The following is a 24,778-nucleotide window of genomic DNA, read 5'->3' on the forward strand; positions in this document are numbered from 1 at the left end:
TAAGAGAGCAATCCTATGGCCGCTAGACAGCATCTAGACGGCCATAGGATTTTTCGGTTCCCAGAAACCACGCTCCCCACCACCTCATAGGTGGCATAGATCTTCCCCATCTCTGCAGTCATAACTGCAGCACGGAGCAGGTGAAAAGGGGATGTTCCCGGCAGTGGGGAGGGGAGGAGACTACGGAAGTGTAATTACGACATTTCCTATGCATCGTCCAGCCTCCCCACCCCCACCCCCTCTCTGAAGCCTGCAGCTAGACAGCCAAAATCAGCTGTCTAGCAGCAAATGCAGGGTGGCTGGAGTGTGGAGGAGAAGATCCCCTCCGTGCTCCACCCGCCCTGTATTGGATAGTCGACCGCCTCCAAGTTCAGAGGCGACTGACTATCCCGATAGGATTGCGCCCTAAAGCATGTAGTGTGCTCACAAGACTCTTATTCTGCCACACTGCTGTCTTTCTTCATCTTTCTAGCATCCCGTTCACTATTGCAGATGTTCTCAATTTTCATCTCCAGATCTCCAAGCTTCAGCCACATTCATCATTGTGGACCAGGTAGATGGAACAGTGGAGGGGGATTTTGGCGGACGGGTTGATGCAACCGCAGTAGAAATCAAGGGCACCGCCAGCCTATCCCATGCAAGGTCTGTGAAGGTGAAAAAGACACATGTTTCCACCGGAGTCCTCGATTCTATAACAAGCAAAGGGTAAGTCTGGAAGAAAACAATGTTTGTTTGTTTATTTATTCCATTTCTATACCGCCCAATAGCCAAAGCTCTCTGGGCAGTTCACAAAAATTAAAACCACAAAGTACAGAATAAAAACAGTATAAAATATAAAAGCTTAAAACTACAGTATAAAAATACAACCAGAATAAAACCTAGCAGGAACACAGCGATTTAAAATACAGATTTAAAACAACAAAGTAAAAAAAAAAAAACTATGATGCTAAAATGCTGGGAAAATAAAAAGGTCTTCAACCGGTGCCTGAAAGTGTACAACGTAGGCATCAGGTGAACCTCTCTAGGGAGCTGATTCCAGAGCCGGGGTGCCACAGCAGAAAAGGCCCTCTTCTTGGTAGCCACTCGCCTCACTTCCTTTGGTGGGGGCTCCCGGAGAAGGACCCCTGAAGAAGGACCCCTAAGGATGATCTTAGGGTCTGGGCAGGTACATATGGGAGGAGACAGTCCTTCAGATAACCTGGCCGCAAGCCCAAGTCAACTAGAGTTAATGTCCAACTCCAAGAGCAGAAGCCCTTTTATCTACTTTTTTCTGGCCTTAATCCAAACTGATCAGAGAATGTAACTCAAAAGCTCCACAGACTAATGTGGCAGAAACCACAAAATGGAGAGAAAGCCATACTTGACAGGGTAGTACATTGTAAAGAGATCTCAGATGAAGTTACATTTATTAGATTAAAAAAAATACATTATAGATCACTATGAAGATTTGTATTTAACTTTTTATATGCATCAATTTTATGCAACCTGATACATATTGGATAATGGATGCATATCTCCTCGTTTAGGAATGTCAACATGGGCCATGAATTCATTAAACAATCAAAGAAGTTTCAACGGAACCTGTTTGTGGTCACGGAAGCAGTAGAGGTTGTGGAAGAGACACAGTTTGATGAATCCAGCAAAGCGGAAGGCAGCATCTTTTATGAAGCCTGGATCAAAATGAAGTTGAAGGTCCAATTTGAGTTGTCTCCTATCATGAAATAGGAGGCGAGAAACAAAACATTTCCGTTCACCTATATTTTGTTCTACATAGTTGATCTAAGTTTTCTTGTCGTATTCTAGGGTGCCAGAGACAGTAAGAAAGCAATTATCATCCCAAAGGCCTGCATTCTGGCATTTGCAGTTAAGCAACTGCAAATCAAAGACAATATAGCAGGTAAGGTACTAGTTTATGTGAGGGCTGTACTACTATGCTTTGGTGAGAATTCTTTAGTGTCCTATTCCAGCCAAACTGTGAGTCCTCATGATGTTTAGATCTGACATTTAGCTGGCAACAGCTGGGAATGGGGTGCTGCACTAGATTGACACTTGGCCTGATTCAGCAGGGCTCTTCGTATGCATTTGCAGGGCCTGGGAGAATTCCCAAGGAAGACAGATGTTGCTGCAGGTAGTGCCCATAGCTTAACTGAGGCTTCCAACCCCAGGAGTGCCGGAGCCCCTCCTTCAAGCAAAGATGCTGAGAACGTAAGGGGATGGTGCTGAGGTCTGAAACCTTATGCTGCGGAGTTCTTGGATATTTTTGGATGATGTCCTCTGCCAGCTTCACTACGGGTTGCTCAGACAGAGAATGGCTATGGCTGATGGATGCTCCATCCAGACTCTGAAAGATTTGAGCGGCCTTTCCTAGGGAGCAATACTATGTCCCCTAGACAGCATCTAGGGGACATAGGATATTTTGGTTTCCCGGATCCGAGCTCAGACAGGGCTCAGAGCTAGGAAATCACGCTCCCCACCCCTTCCCCCATGCCCTCACAGCCAGCGTGGAAAGAATCACACTGGCTGCTGCTACAACCTTGCAAATGTGAGTTCGTGGGGAGTGAAAGGGGTGTTCCGAGGGCAGAGACGGGAGGAGACTGGGGCTGTGAGGTATCCCCAGCCATTCCCAGACCTCCCGTCCCCGAAGCCTCCACTAGACGGGTGAAGTGGCCTGTCTAGCTAAAATGCAGAGCAGGAGGCACAAAGCGCCCCCTGCTCTTCATTGACTACTCTCAAGCCTCCGAATTCAGAGGCTAAGGAGTACCCAGGGCGCGTCCCATAGGATCGTGCCCTTAGGCTCAGAGACTGGTCAACCATCCTCCTCTTCAGAAAGATGTATCTCAGCTCCAGGTTTGGCATAGCTAGGAACTATGAGACCTCCTGGGCAGGTGATCCTGGCTCAAGGGCCAGAGTATGAAGTGTTATTAACAGACGAGTCTGGGAGCTAGTTCACAGCATCTACTGCTATGGTCTCACACATCCAGTTCTACTTGAACGTTGGCATCATCCAGAGATCCTTTCAGTGGGGCTTAAATGATACACAGCTAATGCTAAATTGGCAAACGTTGGCTTGGGGCCAAAGATAAGTTAACTTAAGGAAGTTCATGGAAGGAAAGATCCCCATCCCCTTCTCCCTCTGCAGCCCCTTGCCCTGCCTCCAGAGCCACTCTGCATGGTGGTAGGGGATGCCCTCCTAGACAATGTGGAATGGGGCATGGGGGGCTGCTTGCGAACAGGGCAATTGAGCCAAATAGGCTTGTATCCTAAGATAATACCAGGAAGTACACAGAGGGAAAGATTTCTGACCCCTCCTCGCCCAAGCAGCCCCCTGCACCTCATCCCACGTTGTTCAGAATGCCCTCCCATCATCTGGAGAGGCTTTTGCAGAAGCAACGGGCTGCATAGGGGAGGAGAAAACTTTCTTACATGGACTTCCTTAAGTTTACTTATCTCTGGATCCAAGTCTATGTGATTTTAACTCCCCTTTATTTCAGTGGCACTGTACCACAATAGCATCACCTGGGCTGCGTTTGGATGTCACTCTAAGCCATGGGGGCTTAAAAACTACGCAGAGTAGCTTATTTTTGAAATAGGCCACGTTGTCCCACCAGACGACCAGGCTGATAAGCTAATGTGAGTAGCTTATTAAGCCACTGTGTGTAATTTGACTCACACACACACCCTGCCCCCTGTCCGGCTGCAGTCCTCCTGTCTGAGCAGTGGCACTGTTTCACCCGTTGATAACATCGCAGCAACATGTTTTTAACCTTCCACAATATCCCAATGAGAAGGGAGAGGTGTGAGGTGAAGTACGGGGGCTTAATTCAGCGCTTTCAGCATCACCCCGACAAAGGGGTGGTGGCTCTAAAGTGCTCGAAGCTTGCAGGATTGGGACCAGACTTCACACACAGCCTCCTCTAGTCAGGAGAAACCCAACATACCATTAAAACCCTGCATGATTAATCACAAAGGAGCAGAAATTCTCTGTGCACCAAAAAGAGGATGGTGGCTATAAAACCTTGGAGGTTTCAGGACTGGGACCAAACTTGACACACCTCTCCTAGTTGGCAGGCACCTGATGCACCATCAAAACCCTGCGCAGTTACCGCAGAAGAGGGAAAATCCCAGGTGCAACAAAAATAGGGTGGCACAAATAAATCCTTGGAGGTTTGCAGGACTGGGACAAAACCCTCAGTTGTGCATGTCTCCCCATAGCCATTGCTGGCATAGATGCCTTTATTGTCCAAAGTCAACAACGCTAAAGTGGAGTTGCGCATTTCACACATACACACCCCAAGATATTGCTGGCAGAGCTGCTTCTGTTTACTACAGCACTTTAGCTCTAAAAGCGAAATTGCGCAAAAGCCCCCCATACCCATTGCTGGCATGAAGCCTTTATTGTTTCAAAATCGCTAAAGCACTATAGTGCTTTAGTGATATAGTGGAGTTGCACATTTCATACACACATCCACACTGCTGGCCGAGCCGCTTCTGTTTGCTACAGCATTTTAGAGCAAAACCAAAATTGCACATTCTCCCAATGGCCATTTTGCTTCTACATGGAAAAGTGGCCAGAGAATGAAAAAGGGGGTGAGAGCTATAACTCCCTGACAGTTTGCTGGAATGGGGTGAAATTGCACAGATCAGTTGCCCTTATGGGGAGCCTTCAGATGCTGTAGTGGATAATTGCGGACCTGCTGAAGCTCCAATATTTTGGCCACCTAATGCGAAGAGAAAACTCCCTAGAAAAGACCCTGATGCTGGGAAAGACTGAAGGCAAAAGGAGAAGGGGACGGCAGAGGATGAGATGGCTAGATAGCATCACGGATGCAATGAATATGAACTTGAGCACGCTCCGGGAGAGAGCGCAGGACAGGAAGGCCTGGTGTGCTATGGTCCATGGGGTCACAAAGAGTCGGACACGACTGAACAACAACAACAACTTCCTTATGGAAAAGTGAGCAATTCTTTCTGTATTCCCCTATTTTCCCCTACTTCCCAAGTTGCACAGTTTCAAAGTAGCGATCAAGGAAGCCTGTCATTGTGTAACTTCGCTGTAGCGGGGTAGGGCAATAGCACTAGGCTGTCATTGTACTCCAAGAAAGATGTCATTTTGTAACTGTAGCGTGGTATCAGGGAAGGCTGTGCTTGCTTGGTTATCCCTCAGCTGCTTGTCAGATCAGAACAAGAGCTTTGCAGGCTGGAGCAGTGTGGCCATAACGCTTTTGACTGCTTTTGCCATGTGACTTTGTAGGCGATCAGAAGAAGCCATGCTGAGCGCCAGACAACACGATAACCCATGGTGGGTTAAATAACCCTTACTGCAAAGTGTGGATTATCAGAGTGGGTTATTTCAGCCAAATAAGCCACCGTGGATTAAAAAAATGTACCCCTAATCCTGCCCTCCAGATAAAGATTGGGTTCAGATGATACAATAACCCATGATGGGTTAAATAAGCCACCATGGCTTATTTAACCCATTGATGGTTATCATGTCATCCAAACCCAGTCCTTATCTGGAGGGCAGGATTAGGGGTACATCAAGGTGGCATAGCCCGATTCTAGGCATTTTAGAAACAGCCAGGAGATGGAGTCAGAGCAACAGCCCATAAGAAACAGGCAGCCTGCAACCAGAAATAAAATACAATAATATAAATGAGGAAGTTGTTGGTATTGGTGTGTGTCAGTGGTTGGAATAAGGATGCCAAGGGCCAATTCCCACACACATTCTGTGGCTGTTTATCATGAGCAGCGTTAAATAGGCCCGTCGGAACATGGGCCCCAGATCTTCTGAGCTGTCCCAGCTGCCATCATCTGCCTTAATACAAGCCTGCTTCTTCCCTCTGAATTGTCTTGCAGTGACTAGAAGACCTTAGGAATCGCTGCCTTAGCAGACTAATAGGGAGTGTAGCATGAAGGCACCAGCCTTTTAAGCTAGAGGGGAGACTGTGCCTGACTCTGCAGAGTTCTGACCAGCTAATTGCTACTGGGAAATTGCATTTGTGCCCTGGGCCATTGTAGGCAGCAAGACCCTGACAAGAGGAAGAGCAGGTGTACTGGCTGCTCACATATCAGATGGAGCACCAGAGGCCTTCTTCATCTGTTGCTTCCTCCAAGCTGGCCAAGGCCCCTTTCCATGGGGTAAAATAGAAGTGGGTTTGCTTGCAAAAAGGGTTTGAATGAGCAGCAATGTCTGAATTTGGGGTGGAGTACTGTGTCCAGTTCTGGGCCTCATCTGGAGTTCTGAGCACCACACTTTGAGAAGGATGCAGACAAGCTGGAAAGGGTTCAGAGGACGGCAACAAAGATGATCAGGGGACTGGAAACAGAGCCCTATGAGGAGAGACTGAGAGAACTGGGCATGTTTAGCCTTGAGAAGACTGAGGGGAGATAGGATCGCGCTCTTTAAGTACTTGAAGGGTTGTCACAGAGAGGAAGGCCAGGATCTCTTCTCAATCATCCCAGAATACAGGACACGGAATAATGGGCTGAAGTGACAGGAAGCCAGATTCTGGCTGAACATCAGAAAAAACTTCCTGACTGTTAGCGCAATATGACAATGGAACCAATTACCTAGGGCGGTGGTGGGCTCTCCCACGCTGGAGGCATTCAAGACGAGGCTGGACAGCCATCTGTCAGGGATGCTCTGACTTGGATTCCTGCACTGAGCAGGGGATTGGTCTCAATGGTCTTATAGGCTTCTTCCAACCCTACTATTCTATGATTCTATGACAAAAATTCTTAGCAATGCAATCCTACTCAGATGGAAGCCCCTATAAGTTCAATCAGACTTACTTAAGTTAAAGCTTAACTTTCTCTAGATGGTACTCCATTTGCCCTTTTCAGATGTAAACATCATTGGGAAGACTTTCACCAAACAAGTTTACAAATATGAATATTCAAATAAATTATTATTATTATTATTATTAATCTCCTTTGTGTGAACTATTTGCTTTATCCTGCTCTCTCCAGGTGTTCACCACTTCCCAAATAAGAAAACAAGAACTTTCGGTAAGGACATTTCATCTGATACTTATGGACATTACATTGGATACATAGTGATAGAAATGGGTGGATTGCACCATCATCGCCCACAAAACACACATATTTTCTCCTCCAAGGTGGTGTTTGAAAGAGAGAACAAGGATTCTTTTGCTGTTTTTCTTGATTCAACTTGAACCAGGGGATAGCTCACCATAGTAAGCCATGGAAGCATATTGACATCTCTCAATTTGTGAATTTTAACTGTGTGTGTTTATGCTGATAAAGCAGAGATGTTGAACCTCAGAGCCGAATTCCATTTTGGAAGAACTCGTGAGGCCTACATTCCAGTGGTAGGTGGGACCAAAGGCAAAAGGGGGTGAGGCCAAAAATACAAAACAAAACCCACAACAGGATATTGTAGCTTAAAGCCCTTACTGCCAGTAGCTAAGCTTTAGGAGAGGCATTTTGACCTTTTAGAATGTGGAAAAAACTGCACAGAAGCCTGGAAACCACCAAATCATCATGGGTTGGTGGAAAGTGGGTGTGGTCAAGGAAAGGGGGTATGGCCCTCTGTGGAAACCCAGAGGGCTGGATTAGGACCCCAGGTAGGCCACGTTTTTCCCCCAGGCCTGAGGTTCTGCTCCCTTGGTATAAAGTGAAGGATGAACTGTCCACAATTTAGTGAATCCCAGACAGGTTTTGTGACCATCCAAAAATACAGTGATACCCATTCAACTAAATGAAATGTCAGCATTTGTCAGCAACGAATGAAGATCAGCAGGCACATAACAAAGGGAAGAGATGTTTTGAGTTTGAATCATAGTTGTTATTAACATGGTCGTTACATTTGAATAAGAAAATGATCTGGTGAGCTGGTGTAGATCAGAACATGTTCAGAGAAATTATGCTGCTTAGCAGCTAAGAGTAAGAGGTGTGAGCTGGGAATGACCCAGTTCAAATCTCTGCTCACCCTGAAATCACTTAGGGAAGCCACTGTCACGATTCCCTTAGCCCCCACTTCATTTCAAATGCCTAAACATACACAGACGAGAGGCTTCAGTCTGCAGCTTTTAATCCATTACTTCACAGGGTCATGCAGATGCAAATTCTCAGAGAAACTCTTCGTCTACAAGGAATACCTTCGGGAATCCAAATGGAATTTACAAGAGTTGCCTGCCATTTGAAGAGGGAGGTGGTCTCACTAGCCTAACTTAAGTGGGGGAGGCCCCTCTCTTCTCATGAGGCCTCTAAGCACAGCTTCTCACGCAAGGCCAATTGGCTAGACTGTCTAAGTTCCACCCCTGTTTTCTCTCTCTTTGCTCTGTGCCTGTGCCTGGCATCTATTAGGTCAATCCCCTGTTCGCTGCCTCTCACGGGGGGGCGGGCGGTGAGGAGGGCCCCTCATCCTCAGCCATCTGTACATTTGTAACCTGAGAAGCCAGCCTACTCATATCTGGACTAGACTGGGAAAACAATTCCCACATGTCTGATAGTTCTCCTTCAGAATCTGAACTGCTATCCCACTCCCTGCGCTCCGAAACACCCCTGACAGTCACTGTCTCTCAGTCCCCTCATCTGCAACATGCAGATAATACCACTAACCTACATCTCAGGGTTATTGTGAGGATTGTAGATGCAAAGCACATTGAACACCCAAAGCACAATCCAGTACATTTCTACTCTGAGTTCAATGGGACTTACAGGGGAGTGTGTAGAGAGATTTCTTACCTCAGATGGTGTTGGTTCACAATTGCAATGCTAATTGTAAGTGGATGTGCAGGGCCATCTTGCTTGTGTGAACTCTCACATTCTTAGAAATGGGCACTACCAATTGCCGTATTTACCACAGATAAAGTAGTATCAGGACTCTCCTACTGAAGCCATTAATATGTTACATTTGGATGGTGTCTTTCCTTCAAACAGCTTTTGGGTGGTCTTTCAGCCTTCACAAGCCCTGTGAGGTAGATTTAGAGGGAGACAGAGAGGCGTAAGGCCACCTAGCAAGGTCCATAGCTGAGGACCAATTTGCATTTTTTTAATGCAGCTGTAGTACGATGCCATGTGCGCAGCGGTGTTCACTGCGGTGAACCCAATAAAAGTATTAAGGGAAAACAAACCGGTATAAACACCCACTGGGCACCAACCACAGCTGCAAGAAACGACAGCTCCCTAGCATTTAAACATATACCCCTGACCATTTGGAGACACGTGTTTCCCATTCACACTTTATGTATCCAGCACCTGGTATGGCAAACATGCCTGCTAAGAAAGATGTAAATCAGCGCTGGGTTTCCCACATCCCAAACCAACAGTCTAGTCCATTACAGCACAGTAGCAGGCGTTCTGCTGCACTTATAAAATAGTGAGCAATAGTGAGCATGTTACTTCAGAGTGTAAGAATGCGATCTACTTGTTTATTTTATTCGTTAAACTAGCAAACTAACCCAGTTTTGCACGGGTTGGAACAGTCTTTAGTTTGATACAGTAAAGTCTTCAAGTAAATTTATGTAGCTATCAGAGTTGGAAACCTTGTGCCCACCCCGTCTGAGTTAAGCCATGCCCACTGGTGCCACTCGGCACAGCCCCTGCCATGGTGTACCACTATAGCCAGCCCACTGAGGGAGGGGTCTGTCTGCTGCACTCTACTAAAGATGGGGCTGCCCCACAGCAGGAGGGGGGGGCAGCCGTATAATTCTGCTCCTTCAAACTACTCTGCCCCCCTCCCCACTTCAAAGTGTATCAACTGCAAAGCTACATGCTGGTTAGTGACTAAAGATGGTTATTTTGTTTTAATGCATTTTAATGCCCTGAGGTGCACACCGCTAGGGTCCCCTTAGTATGCATGTCACGTTTCAGGGTCTACATTTCATGATCTTGGTGCCAAAGCACTAATAGACCCACACACATCCTCTTTTATTATTATGGAAGAGATTTCTATGCTGCCTTTCCACAAGGGCCACCAAGGTGCTGTACAGCAAATCAAATCAAACAATGACAATAACATAAAAAACAAAAACCGACAATAAAACCTTATTAACACGTTAAAACTACTAGAAACAATTTAAAAGGTCAAATGGAAAAGATTAGCTTTTGAAAATGCTGGAATAAATAAAATTGTAAATGTTTGTAAAAACAGCCTTTGGTACAAAAACAGAGTTTGTTCCCATATTACATGTCTAAACACCAATCCAACTTACCTCTTGGGATAAGTGAAATATGTGGGTTCAACAACCAGCCTGAATCAAACCAAACCAAATTCTTCCATTCACTTAAAAAATGACTATAGTCAACTTCACCCTCTTTAATGATCAGCCAGTCTGCTGACAGGTGAAATTAAACTGGGAGTTTAGAAAGAAGGAAACCCAACTCTGCTTCATACAAGTGAGTTCTGTATACTTTAAATGTGTATCAGCTGTTGCATGATAACCACAGTCTTAGCGCACTCAATTTTTGTAATTATAAATAACTCAAGGTTGCTGATTATGACATGCTTCCACTGTAGCTTTTTTGCTGCTATTTTAGTTTCTAGAATTGTTGACGCACATCCCCGCCAAATAACTTTACAAGCCACGGAAAGAGTCATAGAAATTACAATATTTGAAAGTATAAGGAGTTGGGGAAATTCCAGTTTTTGAAACTTAACTGCATACGGCATCATATTTTCAGTGTTATTGCCACAACCATGAAAGCCAGAAATATACTTTTAAAAAAACTAGAAGGCCCCCTAGTAACTACCCCACCTCACTTCCGTCTGATGATAGGGAGCCAGTGTGGTGTAGTGGTTAGAGTGTTGGACTGGGAGTCAAGAGATCTGAGTTCTAGTCCCCACTCAGCCATGGAAGCTCACTGAGTGACTCTGGGCCAGTCCAGCTCTAAGCCCAACCTACCTCACAGGGTTGTTGTGAGGATAAAATGGAGAGGAGGAGGAATATGTACACCGCCTTAGGTTCCTTGGAGGAAAAGATGGTGGGATTTACTGCATTTATATGCAGGAAACAAATAAACACATAAATAACTGATAGGGACAGCTGAAGCAGGGCCTTCACAGGTGATCCTGTGGACACTCAGGCATGTTCATATAGGGTCAGGCTCAAGTATCCTAGTCCAATAAAATTTTAGAGCTTTACTCTGCATTTCAAAACCAGCTTTTTTAATTGTATCAAGATCCAAACTGGCAACCAGAGCAAATCTTTATGCATAGTCACAGTATGATCACTTCAGCCAATTTCTGTCGATAATCTGGCTGCTGTATTTTGAACAAATAGACATTTCCAAATGGTGTTCATAGGCAGTACCACATTGCAGTAATTTACCTTAGATAGTACCAGAGTATGGATAACTGTGGCAAGAGCAGATTTCCGTCTCCAACCAAAGTTGTTGGAAAGCACTTTTGAGGGATAGAAGTTGCTTTGGTCTCCATAGTGAAAGCTGTATCCAATAGTTTGCACCCTCCACTAAAGTTGTATCCAATAAAGCTGTATCCAATAGCTTGCATACACGCCCGCCCACCCCAAGTTGCATATCTGATCCTTAAAGGATAAGATATACATTCCTAACCCCCTGCTACTCTCTCTCTCTCTCCTTAAAGTATGTGTGTTGTGGTGGTGAGGTTATGAACATATAAGTAAATACATAAATGTGTGTTAAGGGCTGCAAGTTGCATATATGTGCCTAAAACTGTATAACAGGTATTTACAGAAGTACAAAATATAGTAAGGCTGCAATGCTATCCACATTTTCTTGGGAGTAAGCTCCATTGAGATCAGTGGGGCTTCTGAATAAATATGCTTAGGATTCCACTGCAATTCATATCCAACAGCAATACATATTTATTGCATGCAGGGGTGGAGTAAGGAAGTACATAGACAGATCATTTACAGAGGTTGTATTATGTTGGGGAGGGAAGCAAACTGAAATGACACCTGACAGTGGTGGTACTATTAACACTTCACATTATCTCTCCCCCACCCGCTCCTTATGACTCTTTTACATTTCAGAAGAATCGGAATTTCAGACTGATACAGGTAAAAACCTTTTTGTCCCTTCTTGACATCCGAGTTCTTTTTTCATCAGGCATGTCAACTAAGGACATCCTGATTCTTATTTTTTAAATGGCTCCTTACAGTGGAGACAGGTAATAGTTTTTAAGAGTTGGAGGTAGCATGATTAAGCCATTGTTGTCCATGGCGTGCCCTTCTGAGGAGGGGTCCCACTATTATTCCAGGTCAAACAGCATTTTTGTGGCACACTGAAAAGCTGTAAAACCTGTTTGAGACCAGGGATGGTAGCAGGAAGAAAGAAATGAATATGTACACCATGAGCTATGATAGTTCTGTCTTACTACTTCTACCTTTTTAGTGTACATTCATACAGCTACAACTTTAAACAGGACTCACTGCAATTCTTTCCCCAGTGGAGTAAGCCAGACGTCCCTCTGCCTTCATTATGCATTCAATAGATATACTTACTGGTTATCTGAATGCTAATTTGAGTCCATCTCCCTTGCTCCTTAAGTCAGTCTTCAGGCTGTCCATATACCTTCTGAATTTTTTCAAGATTATCATGAACATTCATTCATTTAAAAACGTTTGTCATATCTTCAAAAAAAGAAAAATGTTTTTTTAAAGCTGCAGAAATACTCCAAGGGAAATATGTTTGTTAACTATTATCCACATCAGTATCAGTGAATCAACTCACAGTAACTGCTAACAGAGGAAGCATATGCTCTGTGCAGTACTGCTGCAGGAACTACGCTATGCAGATTTCTTTCTTTAAAAGTATTAACTCTCCAAACCTAAATAATTTGTGGTTGAAAATCCAAAGGACTGCTAGAACCAAAAATAAAAGCCTTTAGTAGATGTTTCTAATTCTGCTGGATATTTATAGCAAGCCAGTTGGGAAGGTACTATGGATGTAGGCCAGTTAAAAATCTCTTTGCTTGCTAGTAGGTCACAAAAGAAAACTCACTCCTGCTGCACCATAATTTGGGTCACCCAAGCATCTACTATTGTTGTGTTTTATTTTGTTGTTAAGTTTTCAAAGCAGGAGGGAAGAGAGCAGCAGGGGCAGGGAAAAAAGATGTGCATAGAGGTCATAAAAATTGTAAGTAGATTTCATTATATAGGTTGGGGTTAAATTTGGGCCCTGGGGTGAAAAAGTTGAAAACTACTATTTTAGCTAGGTCCCTGACTTTGCATTGATTGCATTTACATGTGACAACAACACCTCAATGAACATGTTTTTGAAGATTGTCAATGAAGTCAATTTTTTTTTGCAATATGAGCTTTAAAAAAGCAAACACTAATGTTGGAAAAGAAAAAAAATACCATTTTTAACAAATGTGTGAAGAATCTGCTAGACTGATACTCCAAGCTAGAAAATAATGTGACATTCTTGGACACTAGAATTAAGTACTTAGCAGATAGCATCAGACATTTTGATGACCAGCCATATGCAAAAATGGGGAGGGGGAATGTTCACATTTGAAAAGCACTATCATCAAAACTGTAAACACTAGGGCAACCAGGAGCCCGGAATTCTTCTAGCAGAACATCTAGGTTTATCATAAAATCATAGAATAGTAGGGTTGGAAGGGGCCTACAAGGCCATCAAGTCCAACCCCCTGCTCAATGCAGGAATCCAGGTCAGAGCATCCCTGACAGATGGCTGTCCAGCCTCGTCTTGAAGGCCTCCAGTGTGGGAGAGCCCACCACCGCCCTAGGTCATGTAGTTTTGCTCTAAGAATATTGGGGTTCTAGACTTGTATGATGAATACCTCCACTGAGGACATGATCCAGAGAACTGAAGATTGCATAGACGAAAATCTAATTTAATTGGTTCACCTGTTCTGCATTTCCACATTGGGATTATGGCTGTGAAGACCTAAGACCACAAGACCTAGGTTCCATTGTTGTATAGCTCTAACAGTCAGGACGTTCTTCCTGATGTTCAGCCGGAATCTGACTTCCTGTAACTTGAGCCCATTATTCCGTGTCCTGCACTCTGGCATGATCGAGAAGAGATCCTGGCGTTCCTCTCTGTGACAACCTTTCAAACACTTGAAGAGCGCTATCCTTTCTCCCCTCAGTCTTCTCTTCTCAAGGCTAAACATGCCCAGTTCTTTCAGTCTCTTCTCATAGGGCTTTGTTTCCAGCCCCTTGATCATCTTTGTTGCCCTCTTTCTGAGACAGCTATAGCTCTAATTCTATACTCCTGAGTTATAATTTTTGATACACCAGCTTATTAATGATGGGAGAATAAAAAAATATGCATGTGACTTTCACAATATCAGCAGTGCTAAGAATGTTTCCACAGTGCACTGATGTGTCTAGGACAGATAGTGTTTCCTTGAAGCTATGGACCTTTCCTTTGTTCAATCAACAAAGAAAATTGTGTTCCACAATATATGATTTTGTAGAGCTCAGAGGGGAGAGCATCAACCCAGCACAGCGGGAGTCTACATTTTCTAACAACAGCTAGGACTTGAGTGGGTTTCTGCAGCTATGATCTTCACAGCCATAATCCCAATGTGGAAATGCAGAACAGGTGAACCAATTAAATTAGATTTTCGTCTATGCAATCTTCAGTTCTCTGGATCATGTCCTCAGTGGAGGTATTCATCATACAAGTCTAGAACCCCAATATTCTTAGGGCAAAACTACATGAGATGCGAGAGATCTGTATTTTGATATCCTGACACTATATTTACTTAAAAGCAGAAATGAGGGGGGGGGGTTCCAGTGTTGATCGGAGCTGTGGCCCTGGGGGAGGAATAGTTTAACCCAATTTCCTGAGTCAAATCCCTCCCTTTCCAACACTGCTATTTAGACCCACAATGGGGGCAGGGGGTGGGGAGAGAAATACAGACACTGTAGAGGTGATCTCAATGGTGTATATCAGTTGCAATACAATTAATAATAATTGTATTAATTATTAATACAATTAATAATTAATTGGATTGACTTTCAATCCTCAAGAGGTGAAAAACCTCAAAGCCACTGCAGTACATAAAATCTGCTGCATATTAATTTCACTGGGTGCTTTACATCCTCGTGCCCATGCTATGTACTAGTAACATTTTACGTTGGGCACACATGGTAATCTGAGCAGCTTATTTCCAGTTACATAGAATAATAATATCCCAGTTCTGAGCCCTATGATTTGTCCCTTCATCAACTGGGATAACAACAACAAACCTTGACCTCTAACTCTCCCTTCTCTGTCTGTGCTGCCAGTGTTCTTTGAAGACAAGAGGAAAAGCCTAGAGGAAGAAGTTAAGCAGGGATATGCACAATTCTCTTCGTTATCTGCAAATCTGCGTGGCAAGTTTCTAACTGGATTTGTGGCTATAATGAAGGAGAACAGCCTCTTGCTAGAACTCGAGCTCCAGGTAAATATCTTCCTTTTGTGGGTGCAGCTCTTCGCTTCCTTTGGGTGTCATGGTTTCGACATCGTTTACTTCCGACTTAACAGCCCTCTCTTAAGATGTCAGTTGCATATTGACTTTATGGGCTTCTCCTTCCACACTCAGTAATGTGCTTTATTTGCTAAGAGAGGTGCAAGATTTCTGTCCTGCAGTTCCCTGATGTTAAATCAAAGCCTTACGTCTCTGTCACACAGCCCAGTCCATCGCTAGGCCATCAGCTTCAGCACTGCAGTGCTCCTTACTCTGCTCACGCAACAGCACCCCTCACTGCTCCTCCTGCAAAAGCCTCCTCCTCAAGGTCAGAGTTCCTCTAACATTAGAATCAGTTTTGAAGACTGGAAGGGCACAAGCAGCAACATTGTTTTTAGCATTACTCCCAGGTTTGTCCTCAATATCCTGTGTTTCCATTTTATAGAATTTTCAAAAACGTTTTCTCCAAAGGTTTCTAGGCCCTATAGCATGAGTGGGCAATGTGTGGCCCTCCAGATGTTTTGGCCTACAATTCCCGTCAGCCCTAGCCAACATAGCCAATGGTGAGGAACGATGGGAACTGTAGGCCAAAACATCTGGAGGACCACAAGTTGCCCACCCCTATTCTATAGGATTTAAGACCTGCCACCTCTAGGTAAAAATGAAGAATTGGTCCAAATCCTGAACATCACCAATATTTGCAAATAAAGCTATACTCTTGAATCAAATCTCATCACCTTGAGAGACCCCTCCTTTCACATCTGTTCCACAAAATCCCTGTGTAACAGGTTGGCATTAATATCTTTTCCTCTCCCCTAAACTCTTAGCTGGAACACGCTATTGAAGACAGTGATCAATCCAAGCTGAAGGCTGACAAACAAGAGTGGCAAGGCCTGGTGGAGAATTTATATGATTCCAGTGGAGCCATTATCACTGACCTTGCTGAGGTGGTCCTCTACTTTCTTCAAGCTCTAAATGGTAAGGATTATATCCTTCAAAATGCAATAAGCACCGGGATGGATGTATTTCACTAAAGGACCTCTGTGCCCATGAGCAGTTGCAGGTAAAGCTGGAGAAAACCTCATCTTTAAGGCAGTCTTAGGGCTTCATCACACAAGGCTAAAAATCCTGCAATTTACTGGGGCTTCTGCTTCCGGAATCTTTGTGGGATTAGATCAGGTCCTTTCCACGTGGCTTTAAAAGTCTATGTATTTCATTACAAAGCCACTAGGTGGCGCTGTTGTTTAATTTTCAGTAAAGCTACTTTAAACAGTATACCCTCATTTACATCGATTCCATGGTGGGAGGAGGAAAAATGCCGGACTTTTGTCATCATGGAAAACAACGCATTAGAGCTCACAAAGAGTGGGAGTTACCCTGGAGGAGGACTGTGTCGTGTACAGGACCTGCATACTTATGTGAGTAAGCAATCTCCATAGCAAGATAAAAGCCCTGTGTGAAGGAGCCCTTAGATTCCAGAACTAAAGCTGGTTGAAATGGCATACCTACCTCTTGTAGACAGAGCCAGCTGGTAATGCCACCAGATTTGATAAACAATAATATTTGCTTATTACTTTGCATCAAGGATGCTTAAGAACTCAGTCTTTGGGCATCCCTACACCAGCCTAAAATCCTGCATTTAAAACGGGGCTTTCTGCTTCCATTTTAAATGCAGGATCACAACAACTCTCCTTTTCACCCGCTTCCTTTTCCCCTTCCCTTTTCCCCCTCCTTCTCCCTGTATCTGAGTCTTCCATATCCTTCATTTATCTCACTCCTCTTCTTGCCGCTTTTCCTCTTTTCACAGAGGGAACTCAAGTGGAACACAACAGGGTAATTTGATAGCTCATCTGCAATCTATTTAAAAACGGAACAAAGGACATTTAGTTTAGGAGATGCCTTGGAGGTTCACAGCGTCATGTAAAGAGCCCACAAACATCCGTGAGGGAGCAATCTCAGTCGCAGGACAAACGCTCTGTGTGAAGAAAGCCTTTATGAATTCAGGTGCAAACTGGCCTGATCCAGACCTGGAGTAATATGCAGACTGGAACATAGTTAACCATTAGCTTTCATAGTTCCCAGATGTTCTGCTGCATTTCTTGGCTAAAAGAATGTACCAAAATATGTCTTAAAATGCATGTTTTGAGAGAGAATATGTATTTTCTTGTGGATTTTATAACAGTGTGCGGACTTATGTTTGCAGAAACAGGATGGAATGGACTGATGAGTGAACACATGCTAAAGTGACTGTCAACTCCAATTTTCTACCATAGCTATAATCACAAGAGACATTAATATAAAGTTTAGCTGCATTTAAGGACTCCTAAATTCCTCAGCTGGGGGACATTTTCTGATTTATATTCTGAGAAAGAATGGACACGTCTGAGGAGAACATCAGCACTGATTTCTCACAGTTCTGACAATGATGGATAACACTGGCTCAATCACTTTTAAAATCTTTTTCTTCCTGCCTTTGTTGGCATGTCCGTAGAAGGTAACCAAGTGTGTTACCCTCATATTTAGGGTGCTTGGGCTGGGCAGAAGCCGCTCATACATAGGTTAAAGAAGAATGATTGAAGATCAGGCATGGAGGACTTGCAGCCTATGGGTTTGTCAGTGGGTAAGGGTAGCAGTGTAAGACAATTCCAGTAGAGAGAGAGGCTGTCTCTTGAGCATAAAATAAAACAAAATGTATATCTAGACCTATTGAAAAGAGATGTAGGAGATATGGTGAAGTTGCTGAGAGAATATCCTCACAGATATTCTCACTGAGTTGCCAAGCAGCTACTAAATCACTTGTCTGAGAGGCAAACGAGCTGTGGATTGAAACTAATAATTTAACAACAAATGAGAGGGGACACCGAAATGCGCTTCTCTTGGATATCCCAACCAGCTGAGAACCATGGTTATTACTGTTGTTATTACTGACAACTACTATCTTGCCAGCCCTGCTTTGGCCATGCATTTCCTAGAATGGAACCCTTTCCTCAAACTGACTGTTTTCCTCACTTTCCCAGAATTGACAGAGTTCCAGTTGATGCTCCTGGCAGAATCTGTGGAGAAGAAGATCGTGTCCCAGCAGCTGGCACTGGTAAGAAAGGGTCCCTGTCAAATAATTCTTATATTATTGATCAAGTGCTGATATTACAGACCAACAAGTTCTGATTTTTCTTCTTTTTTGCAAAGGTTGGAAGCATCCTAGAAAATGATTTCAGCTGCACAGAAAGTGATTTTGCTGTAGATGCCCAGCTTTTAACTGGAGAGGACTTGATTATAACTGGAGCTATGATCGAAATGAGTGGAGTGACTGTGCAAAATAGCGGACCCAGCCTTGCTGGAACTGGAAAGCCTGCTGCTTTCACAGCCCTCAGTGCCCTGTATGTGGCTCTCTATGGATTCAGTCTCCTATCCACATGAGAGGACGGCTCATAGGGATGTCAGAGAATTCCGTGACGGATCTCGGTGAGGCCAAATGCCAGTGCATTCGGCCCCCGAAATCTGTCGCAGAACGAAGCCCCCATCCCCCCAACCCATGAAAGGCACGTGGGACGAAGTCCCCGCCGCCCCCACCCCACGAAAGGCACACCAAACGGAGCACTTACCTGCTCCCGTCCGCGCTGCTTTGTGAATGGCGGCCGTCCTGCGGCCGCCATTCGCTTCCTCCTCTTCATAGCCGTGATAGGCTACGTAAATACTTACGTAGCCTATCACGGCTAACGCAGGGACAGGTAGGGTAGCCACCGCCATTTGCGTACGCTGGGTTTTTTTCCCCCTGCCGTGATAGGCTACGTAAGTACGTAGCTTATCACGGCAGGGGGAAAAAACCCAGCGTATGCAAATGGCGGTAGCCACCGCCATTTGCATACGCAAGGTTCTTTTCCCCCTGCCGTGATAGGCTATGTAAATATTTACATAGCCTATCACGGCTAAATACAGGGACGCAAATGGCGGCGGCTACAACAGCCACCATTTGCGTCCCTGCAGGGCTGCCCAGCGGCCGGATGTCCAGCTGCGGGCGGCCGGAGACAGCCGGTGGCTCCGCAGCTTGGCCGCAGAGTGGAGCGGAGCCAGCCAGGCAGGATTCCGGGGGGGAGGACCGGATCGCCTCCCCCCCCCCGTCGATGATTCCGGGGGGAGAGATGGAGCGCCTCCCCCCCACCACGGAAACAGAACGGAACAGAAGGTAAGTGTTCCGTCCATCCCTAACGGCTCAAAAACCTTCAGGCATCACAAGTTAGTTTGGTTCTACAAAAGAAATAACATCATGGCTGAGTTTCTTGCTGGAAGAGCATGATATAAAGAAGATTAAGGCTGCAATCCTTACCTATCTGGCCGTAAGTCCCATTGAATTCAACAGGACTTACTTCTGAGTAGAATATATAGGATTGTGCTGTAAAATACATACAGGCATACAATCCTTGTCTTTGGTCCACAAAGCATTTCATAACCTTTTAAATGACATTTCTGATACTTCAGAATTCCACAGTATGTCGTATATTTGGGCGCGATCCTGTGACTGCTAGACAGCATCTAGATGGCCATAGGATTTTTGGGTTTCTGGGAAAAAACTCCCTGGAAAAGACCCTGATGTTGGGAAAGACTGAAGGCAAAAGGAGAAGGGGACGGCAGAGGATGAGATGGCTAGATAGCATCACTGATGCAATGAATATGAACTTGAGCACGCTCCGGAAGAGAGCGCAGGACAGGAAGGCCTGGCGTGCTATGGTCCATGGGGTCACGAAGAGTCGGACACGACTGAACGACTGAACAAAACAACAACAACAAGTTGTTCATTATATTTTCAAACTTTGTTAATGGCCTGTATATATTGATCAGTATTATTTGTAACCAATGGCCGGTTCAAGTTTAGGAGGACAGAAATTCAGACAATTGCCGAGGTAGAGATTAAAAACTGCTCTGTAAGTAATAGAGCAAATACTAGGATATTACTGGCTGATAAGACATGGTTGGTCTGTCAGTATTTGGAAGCACGCAGATTAGATGAGTCATCCCCAAAGTTGCAACAAAAATCAGAAGATGGTAGGTACAGAAGCTACTAAGGTAAATAATGGAAGTGGTGTTTGTTTGTTTTTAGGTTATCTCAGGCCTCCTAGATCAGTTAGATAGAACAGTAAAGCAGCTTGAGCACTGGTTAGGAATTCTGTCCAGGAATATGGGAAGATGGGCAAACAAGTTGATTGATCCTGAATTTATCTCCTATATGCAGCCATTGGATTTGCTTTCTCAACAGGAAACCTGGCTTATCCGCGCTAATGCCATCTGTGTGAGAGCCGGTGTGGTGCAGTGGCTAGAGTGTTAGAGTAGATGTTGGGCGACCAGGGTTCTAGTCCCCACTCAGCCATGAAGCTCACTGGGTGACTTTGGCCCAGTCACAGACTCTCAGCCCAACCCACCTCACAGGGTTGTTGTGAGGATAAATTGGAGAGGAGGAGGATTATGTACACCGCCTGGGGTTCCTTAAGGAGGAAAAAAGGCGGGATATAAATGTAATATGTCCAAAAGTAGTCTGGTTATTTGCTTAAATGTTTGCATACCCACCCCAACCCTCCAAATGTATAAATTACCATTGTGGGGAGATTTAAGGCATGGTCAGCTAAAGACAAAGAACAAATGAGTCCAGTTATTAGTTTAGATCCTGGGTCCCAATGCAGCGCCCGCGGGCAGCTCCACTCCCTGCCCCTTCAAAAAAATGGTTTTAAATACAAAACCTTGGAAGACCTTAGGGTAGTCTTCTTTCTCTCTCTTTTTGACTTCTAGCCTTGCTCTTTCTCTCCCCTTTAGCCCTTTCCCTTGCTGTTTCCCATTCCCTCCCATCCTCTAGCCTCACTATTCCCCCCACCTCTTTTGTTCACTGTTTCTCCCCCCCTTCACAGCCTCCAGCTTTGCTCTTTCTCTACCCTCAACCTCTTTCTGCTATTTCACCTTCCCTCCCAGCCTCTAGTATCACTATTTCTCTCCCCCACCACCTCTTTAGCTCACTTTTGACTAGTCAGGTCCGCACAGAGGATACATCCTCCATGGCAGCCATTTTGTGGTGGTGCCCATAGCAGTTCCTCAAATTCCCAAACGTGCCCACAGGTCCAAAAAGGTTGAGGGGCCCAGGTTTAGATGATGATGTAAACGTCTTAGATACTCACATGATAGGTTTATTAATAAATACGGCAAGCTCTTTATTTATTCAGCTTATAACCCACCTATATACAAAATACTCTAGCAATTACACTTACAATATATCTTGGTTTTCTGGAAACAATTCAAAGAAAATATAGATATTGATGGGGAAATTCTAGGTACTGATAATGGCTTGTGTTTAACCCATATTTGATAATGCATCCATAACTGCATTTTTTGGCTTTTTTTTTCTAACTTCATATCCATTCTAACACCCAGTGGGTATTTTGATGGTTAAATCATTGGGTCATTGTCATCAATAAAGTTGCCTGATTATATCGACTATACGTTGTGACTGTTTGCTAATGGATAATTGAGTTATTTCTTACATTAAATTTACCTGTTGAATCCTGTGTCTAATCTATCTATATCTAAAGCCTAGTTCAGCTGTAGTGGGAAACTATGGTTTCCCACTGTAATAAAGGGTTGTAGCTTCCCCTGCACCACTCCCTCTCTTTTTGCACCTGCAAGGAGGAGTCAGAAAGCTTCTGCTTTCAATTTTAAAGTAACCACAGTTCCTCATGCTGATTGAACTCAGGGAACTGTGGTTTGTTTAAACTATGGTTAGTTCCCCAAGTATGGACATCATAGGAAAATATACATAGGGAAATATGGCTGGTTTAAAACAGAAAGTAGAACCTTTCTTCTCATCTGGCATGTGAAAGAGGAGGGTGGGGTAGGGGGCTTCATATGACTGAGGTTCATCATGGCATGTTTTATAAAGGGAAAGCATGTACATTTAACAAATGAACATATCCAAGTGTATTTTTCCAAATCCAAGAACAAGACAGACATTGATTAATACTTGCAACCTCTATATGCTTTCTGGAGTAATTTGAGACACGATATCAGTATATAAGACCATGTGTTATTCTTTTATTTCTTTGTCCTTTTCTGAGTATACTGTAACAATCACTTAGTTTGGATTTGTTTATAGAGGAGAGAGTAAGTAGTGTTGGATGAGATGCAGCTCTCCACATAACTTCTAGACATCAAAGACGGGGGAAAGCCCCAGGAATAAGGTTTAACAGCCATCACCCACCTGTTTCTATTCCATATGCACCTAATTCAGGGAGGACTTAAAATACATTTTAAATATCCACTTGCATGATTCAGGAACCAGGCTGTGCTATCTCTTCTGTTTGCACCCTGTTCTTTCACAACCACCCTGTTTGCAAGTATATTGCCAAATTTCTTAGGCACACTGAACTTGGAATGAAAAGCTTGTGCCTATTTTTAGGAAGGAAACAGAAGGAGGGGAGCATCCAAAGGAGATCACAAATTCAAGGTCTTCATTTAAACCACATTGAGAGTAGGGATGTCAGAGAATTTCTCCACAAATCTCCGGGGGGCCGAATGCCAACGCATTCGGCCCCCCGAAATTGGTGGATAAATGGTCCGCCCCCCCCCCCCCCCGGATGGGACTTACCTTCGGCAAATGTCCCTCGCGGCAGCGGCTCCCGGCGGCGGTTCAGCAGCGGCGGTGGCCGGTCTCCTGACCAGCTGCCGCCGCCGCCATTTCCAAGTGAAAAAAAAAACCAACAAACGTGATAGGCTACGTAAAGATTTACGTAGCCTATCACAGCTAGATTTTCAAAAAACATCGTGATAGGCTACGTAAAAGTTTACGTAGCCTATCACAGCTGACTTTGGGGGGGGAAGCGCGTACGCAAATGGCGGCGTCCATGGGCGCCACCATTTGCATTCCTTATTTGGGCACGTCTAGTCTACGTAAACATTTATGTAGACTACGGCGAAAATAAGGGCAACGCTATTTGCGTTGCCCTTATTTTCGCCGTAGTCTACGTAAATATTTACGTAGACTAGACGTGCCCAAATAAGGAACACAAATGGCGGCACCCATGAGCGCCGCCATTTGCATACACGCTTTTTTTTTTCCCCAAAGTCAGCCGTGATAGGCTACTTAAAGATTTACGTAGCCTATCACGCCTGACTGCAGGGACGCAAACGGCGGCGGCTATGGCTGCTGCCATTTGCATCCCAGCAGGAGACAAGATTCGTGGCCGGGGAGACGGGGCGCTCCCCCCCGGCCAGAATTTCGGCGGGGAGGGACGGGGCACCTCCGCCCCTGCCAAGAATTTCGGGGGGAGAAACGGAGCGCCTCCCCCCCACCGCGAAGCAAGCTGCGGGACCAGGTAAGGGACTTTCGTCCATCCCAACTTGAGAGTGACCAAAATTTTAGATCTTTGGGAGAATGCTGTTGTCCTGCAAAATGGCTTACAAGTGGGGCACTTGGTCTGTTGTTCTTAATGTTACTCAGGTGTGCCCCTATCCATCTTTTTAAGGGTCTTACTGTTTTTCCCACATAAAGCTTATGCTGTACATGCCTTACAGATAGAGACCTGAAGCTGAGAAAGAGAGCTTCTTCACATTTAGCAAAAATCCTGCAGCATTACCAGGGCCTTGTCTTTCAGAGTCTTCACAGGTTTAACAGTCTGCAAAATACACGCACTCCCGCCCACCCCGGGTTTGCCTGTTTCCTTCCCATATGTTTCATTTATACCACCAGCAGATGGTGCTGTTTTGTTGGGCAATTTTGATTTATTACAGCATTTTCAGGGCTTTACAAAATGGCAGATTCCCACCTGAAAACAGCAGGAGAGGCATCTGCAGTTGATGATGTCATGAAAAGGACCTGCAAACTTCTGTGAGTGAACAATCACGAGCACATGATGTCTTGTGTAGAGAAACTCGAAGCAATCCTACCGGGATAGGCGACCACCTTGCCAATGCAGGGCAGGAGAAGCGCAGAAGGGATCGTCCCCTCCGTGCTTCAGCTGCCCTGCATTTGTGGGTAGACAGCCGATTTCAGCAGTCTCGCTACGGGAAAGCAGAGCAGGGGAAGCAGCTGCCAGACGACACAGTGGATGTGTCATACCGGCATTTCCGCCTTCCCTGCCTCCAAACGCCCACCGGAACCCCCTGTTTTCGCCACTCCGTCCTCCTCTTCCGAGCGTGGAGCTGTTCCATGCTGCCCACAAGGCAGCGCAGGAGGAAGGTCAGTTCTCAGGGACCCGACCTCGGAGCGCGGGCTCGGAGTTCGGTTCCCAGAAACCGACGTGTCCTATGGCCGTCTAGCCACTGACTAGCGGCCATAGGATTGCGCCCTCAGAGAATGAACTGGTAACCCAAGGACAGCCACCCCTGAGGCTGCAAATATGCTCACCTACGTCCAAAAAAAGTAACAGC

The 24,778-nt window shown here is 44.9% G+C and overlaps 1 protein-coding gene across 1 annotated transcript in view; it reads left to right on the plus strand.

The window, feature by feature from the left end:
• Positions 1-21,846, plus strand: part of GSDMA (gasdermin A) — a 35,032-nt gene extending 13,186 nt beyond the window's left edge. Inside the window, exons 3-11 of the mRNA XM_084804570.1 lie at positions 516-705; positions 1,527-1,692; positions 1,804-1,897; positions 6,970-7,008; positions 11,979-12,005; positions 15,216-15,370; positions 16,204-16,354; positions 18,394-18,467; positions 18,563-21,846. Coding sequence (XP_084660696.1) covers positions 516-705; positions 1,527-1,692; positions 1,804-1,897; positions 6,970-7,008; positions 11,979-12,005; positions 15,216-15,370; positions 16,204-16,354; positions 18,394-18,467; positions 18,563-18,793 — 1,127 coding nt within the window. The 3' untranslated portion in view covers positions 18,794-21,846. The remainder of the gene's footprint in view (positions 1-515; positions 706-1,526; positions 1,693-1,803; positions 1,898-6,969; positions 7,009-11,978; positions 12,006-15,215; positions 15,371-16,203; positions 16,355-18,393; positions 18,468-18,562) is intronic.
• The last annotated feature ends 2,932 nt before the right edge of the window (positions 21,847-24,778 follow it).

Source organism: Heloderma suspectum, chromosome 6 (assembly GCF_057233095.1).
Source record: "Heloderma suspectum isolate Gila_16-S chromosome 6, 16-S_ref, whole genome shotgun sequence".
Lineage (NCBI taxonomy): Eukaryota > Metazoa > Chordata > Lepidosauria > Squamata > Helodermatidae > Heloderma > Heloderma suspectum.